Below are 5,306 nucleotides of genomic sequence, written 5' to 3'. Positions count from 1 at the left end.
ATTTGTATAACCTTCTACAATATTATGATAAATGGGCTGCTTATTATCAAAAATGATATTTGCTTGACCGAATTGTCATGATGATCCATTTTTTCTCTCATAGCAAGTATGTTGTAATGTTGTATAAAGAAGACACGAAAAACCATCAAACAAGTTATGTACTGAGCAGTAATGAATCTACATGCTTTTGTTAATTTGCAAATTGAGCAATATTTTCTTTTAAAAAAGTAAGCATCAATATCCTGGTTAATTAATACACATGCACATACAATATCATTGTATTAGGTGAGGATACGTGGTTAATCTTGATAATAACTTTTTTCATTCTTCTGAACAACATGACGATAAATCAATTGAGAGTTACTCAATAACCTATTCTTCACAACCATAAGAAGCAAATGTTGCCTCATACAAGCGTTCGTGTTGTATCTGCATGAAGATGTTGCATCACGCTATGGAAGATTCACAAAAAAGGGAAAAATATATTGGGTGTTCATTTAAATTTTAGCACATGAAATGAATGCCATACATTTTTTGATCGACAGTGGACGACGGTGAACCATTGCCACGTGTCAACTCTTAAGTCTGTGTGCTCGGCAGAATTTCATCTATCAGTCTCTCGGAGCTGCTCATAGAGGTTGAGTGTGCGTATTTTTAAGCGTCTATGTTTGTACTGTATTTTGCAAAAAAAACAATCTATTATTTGAGTAAAAAAAGCATCACGCCACGAGACAGAAATCAGGGCGGCATGGCATGGCCGCCGGGAGGCTCACGACGGCCAGTGGTGTCCGTCATGCCCTTGCTAGAGCAGCCGCGTTTAATGAACACGCGAGTGAAATAGCGTCTCCGTACATGCGACTTCTTTCGCCTGTACCGTTCACGCACGACGCATGCAGGCATGTGAGGCCGCTCGCTCATCATTTTGGCCTCATGGATTTCCGGAGCGTATTTAGTTTTGCGCAACGAGGATCATATGGCAACCTCGGGCATCCTCCAGCCACAGGAGTCCCCGAAACATCCGGCGAAGAAGGCCGGCCGGCGCCAGCATTTGCGCGACCGTTCCTCGCCCGTCCCATGGCCGCCGCCGGGGACCCCGCCGTGTGCGCCAGCCCCGACGTCGAGGCGCACGCGCTCCTCCGCCCGTCGTCCTCCTCTTCCTCCTCCGATGACGAGTGCGCCTTCGAGCCGGCCGAGAAGATCATCGTGTCCATCGCTACCGACCCCGACGCCGACGACGAGGACATCTTCGCCTCCACCGGCCGCGCGCCGCCATTCTCGTGGCGCAAGCTCTGGCTCTTCACGGGCCCGGGCTTCCTGATGAGCATCGCATTCCTCGACCCGGGCAACCTCGAGGGCGACCTCCAGGCCGGCGCCACCGCCGGCGACACGCTGCTCTGGCTGCTCCTCTGGGCCACCGCCATGGGCCTGCTCGTCCAGCTGCTCGCCGCGCGCCTCGGGGTGGCCACGGGGAAGAACCTCGCCGAGCTCTGCCGCGACGAGTACCCGGACTGGGTGCGCCGCGCGCTCTGGCTCATGGCCGAGGTCTCCATGGTCAGCGCCGACATCCAGGAGGTCATCGGCAGCGCCATTGCCATCAAGATCCTCAGCCGCGGCTACCTGCCCATCTGGGCCGGCGTTGTCATCACTGCATTAGACTGGTAGGCTTAATTTGGTAGCCGCTGCTTATGCTATTGGGATGTACTGCTGCAGTGCTTTTGGTATGAGTTGCACAGCCTGAAATTTGGCCAAACTAGTATCACTGTGTAGATTCGGTTGCAAAAACTGCAACTTTGATCAAGTTAGTCTCACTATTTAGTATTTTTTTGGTCGGTTCCATCGGTGCATCACTTAGAATTGTTACTAGTCAGTGTGCATTTGCATTTTCCTGGTAGAGGGAAGGCAAAGAAGGAGCAACATTTATCGGATCGATACATGACCTGCTAGAGATCATTTTCTGAACATCGTAGGTGATGAGGACTGAACACTTTTCTGTGGACATGTCACAGATGTGACTGTTATTTCATCATTTTGGTTTCTAGACAATATACATGAAAACTAGCATATGAGTAACAACTAACAAGAGGAATTACGTTGTGTCATTTTACATTATCTGAATTCCTGCATTTAGCACCAGTACATTTGCAATTTGCTTGCTGACATCATGACCATTTATTTTTGCTGTACTAGTTATTATTTGGATGTCCAGAAGTTATCACCCCACTTACCTTAATATACTTTTTCACCAGCTTTATCTTTCTTTCCCTTGAGAACTATGGAGTGAGAAAATTGGAGGCTTTATTTGCAGTTCTGATTGCAATAATGGCCTGGTCCTTCGCGTGGATGTTCATAGAAGCCAAACCCAGTGGGAAAGACCTAATCATTGGTAAGTCTATTTTTCTGCTGGACTGTTCATACTCCCTCCGATCCATAATAAGTGTCGGAGCTTTAGTTCAAGTTTGTCTCCGACACTTTTTATGGATGAGAGGGAGATTCACTTGATCTACATTCTTCTTCTTCAGTTGACCGGAGCATAATTTCTGCCAAACAAGGTATTTTGGTTCCTAAGCTGAGCTCAAGAACACTAAGGCAAGCAGTTGGGATAGTCGGATGTGTCATCACGCCACACAACGTGTTCCTCCATTCCGCCCTCGTGCAATCAAGAAAGATCGACCAGAACAAGGAATACCAAGTCCGCGAAGCGTTGAGGTACTACAGCATCGAATCAACCTTGGCACTGGTAGTGCCCTTCATGATAAACCTGTTTGTCACGACGGTTTTCGCAAAAGGGTTTTACGGTACCGAAGTGGCGGGCACCATTGGGCTTGAAAATGCTGGACAGTATCTCCAAGACAAGTTTGGGGGAGATTATTTCCCCATCCTGTCTATCTGGGGAGTTGGATTACTAGCCGCCGGCACGAGCAGCACCATCACCGGCACCTATGCTGGGCAGTTCATAATGGATGGGTTTTTGAATTGGAGGTTGAAGAAATGGATGAGGGCGATTATTACTAGGAGCTTCGCGATCGTGCCGACTATAGCTGTCGCTCTGTACTTCAACACCACTGAATCTGCGCTGGATGTTCTCAACGAGTGGCTCAATGTGCTGCAATCGGTTCAGATCCCGTTCTCGCTCATACCACTGATAACGTTGGTGTCCAAGGAGGAGGTCATGGGAGTGTTTAAGATAGGATTGACAACGCAAGTAAGTAAATGGTGTCTGATAATATGTTCCAGTGTTTCAGTTTAGGAAAATCGTTACGGGTTACACATACAAGTCTGAACTAACTAAGGAGTATTGGTGCAGATTGTGACATGGACAGTTGCGTCTCTGCCAATCGTGATCAACGGCTACCTCTTGCTGGATTTCTTCTCCTCGGAGATCAGAGGCCCGATATCTGGCTCGCTACTCTGCGTGGCTGTGCTCGCTTATGCCGCGTTCCTACTGTATCTTATCCTCCGGTGCACGGAGCTGTCTAACCATGTATTTAAACCAGTAAACAAGAATAGCTTCACATGAATACGGGTAGGGTGTATAGTTGAATCAGTTTTGTTGCACCATAGCTTAATGATTTAGGATCATGTAGTAGATTTTACAAAAGACTTGAGATGGATGATCTTCAGTTGAGAAGAGCTTGTATATCTTGTAATTCTATAGTTCGTTCTATGAAGTGACAAATAGAGGTCGAGATATATGTAACCCTTTATTTTATAAAACTGAAAATTAATTTAAAGTTTTAAAAACTTATGAAAAATCCTAGATCTACTCAACAATGTAGCCTACAAGTTTGTAAAATCTTAATTTAAAATTCCTCATATTCTAGGCTACACAAAAATGATAAAATATGACAAGTTTTATAGTTTTGAAATGTGCATTATTCACTATACTCAGTTTCACACATTTTTCATTTTTGTAAAGCCTAAACTATAAAGAATTTCGAACTGACATTTCACACATTTGTAATATACATCATGCCTATGTCTATGATTTTTTTCAGTTTTTTTTCTAAAACTTAAAAATATGATTTTAAAATTTTAAAAATGGGCTACATGTAGCTCGGTCTCAATTTGTAGTTACTGATCCTTTGAACTGACGAATAGTGCAAGAGAAACACAACTCTGCAGTACCCAATGTTTTTACGTAGATTTATTTTCAAGTAAAAAAAGTAGTTTTTTTTTGTGAAAAAAGGGAAGCATAGCCCTGCCTTTGTGTTGATCCATGCATATAGATATTTATTGCATTATTAAAGTTTACATCTCAAAACAAATAGTACATCGCTTAGTGGTCACACAAGGCTGATACAATTTTCTGATAGTGAAATCACAGGAGCAGCCCTTACATGATGAATTTTTCTATTAAATGGATGATATATACAAAGGTGGAGAAGGAGGAAGATTATACCATGACAATGTTGATACATGGATCAATCATTTAAATAGAAAAACAGAATGAGACACAGATGCATCGACATGTGATTCTTCCAAAGAAAGTCTGTTTTGGCCACTTAAAAACATGTCCTGGCGGTCAGCCGCACCTACTAGCCATGTCCTGGTGGCTGGCGATGCTCTTCTAGCTGTAGATATGTCCACTTACGGATCCAGTGGCACATCAAAGGAATAATCTTCCAAAATAAGTGTGTTTCAATCGCTTAAAAAAACTCATTTCTAACGTGCCAAGTGGCCAAAAAGCACAAACTCTAACTTGGACTTGACCTTTAATTTTTTATGCATATTTTTTTATATTATTAGGTGTTGATGGGACGAAAGACATGTGTACGATTCTACATAAAATGTTTGCAAAGGGACAATCAATAAATAAACATCAACATTTTTTATTTCCATACCAATTCTTTTTTTATCTAGGTTATCTTTTGTTAAGATTTCTTTTCCATGCAAGAATCACATAAAATTATAATTTTTATTGGTACTTTTATATTCCAAATACACTTATGCAAAATCTACTATTTCCATTCAGTAGATCTAGCTACATAGATTTAAAAGGAAAATCTTTGAGGATATTAACTCCATTTATGCACATCTTGGAGTATATGTAACCATCATGCTCATTTAATGTCCGCTAGAGTAGTTCTAAAAGCTATATTCATAGGTGATTCCGCCATGACTTGTGTAATGAATTTTTTGTTGTACCATAGTATATGGTGTTGAATATTGTTGAAATAATGGTTTGTGTCATATCTATGTGTTCTCCTAGGAGTGTGTATCTAGAACTTACCTTACCTCGAAGAATCATCTAGAGAAGAAATTCTCTTTGGCTTTCATCAAGCCTTTCCAAATGGAAGAGTCATTGG

General features: G+C 42.5%; 1 protein-coding gene across 1 annotated transcript; it reads left to right on the top strand.

Annotated features, from left to right (window-relative positions):
- The first annotated feature begins 1,302 nt into the window (after positions 1–1,302).
- LOC124699829 (metal transporter Nramp6-like) lies at positions 1,303–3,541 on the top strand. The gene is made up of 4 exons (XM_047232063.1): positions 1,303–1,658; positions 2,247–2,383; positions 2,550–3,202; positions 3,305–3,541. Exons 1-4 carry the CDS (start codon positions 1,318–1,320, stop codon positions 3,515–3,517), a joined length of 1,344 nt encoding a protein of 447 aa, XP_047088019.1. The 5' UTR covers positions 1,303–1,317; the 3' UTR covers positions 3,518–3,541.
- Positions 3,542–5,306: the final 1,765 nt, after the last annotated feature.

The sequence above is a fragment of the Lolium rigidum genome, chromosome 3, assembly GCF_022539505.1.
Source record: "Lolium rigidum isolate FL_2022 chromosome 3, APGP_CSIRO_Lrig_0.1, whole genome shotgun sequence".
NCBI lineage: Eukaryota > Viridiplantae > Streptophyta > Magnoliopsida > Poales > Poaceae > Lolium > Lolium rigidum.
This window is presented reverse-complemented; position numbering and strand designations above follow the sequence as displayed.

What these genes read in the sequence shown, in the direction of transcription:
- LOC124699829 (XM_047232063.1), top strand. Translation starts at nt 1,318, where the DNA reads ATGAGCATCGCATTCCTCGACCCGGGCAACCTCGAGGGCGACCTCCAG. An exon ending in GTCATCACTGCATTAGACTG is followed by an intron (nt 1,659 to 2,246) that starts GTAGGCTTAATT and finishes CTTTTTCACCAG; the next exon opens with CTTTATCTTTCTTTCCCTTG. An exon ending in TGGGAAAGACCTAATCATTG is followed by an intron (nt 2,384 to 2,549) that starts GTAAGTCTATTT and finishes CTGCCAAACAAG; the next exon opens with GTATTTTGGTTCCTAAGCTG.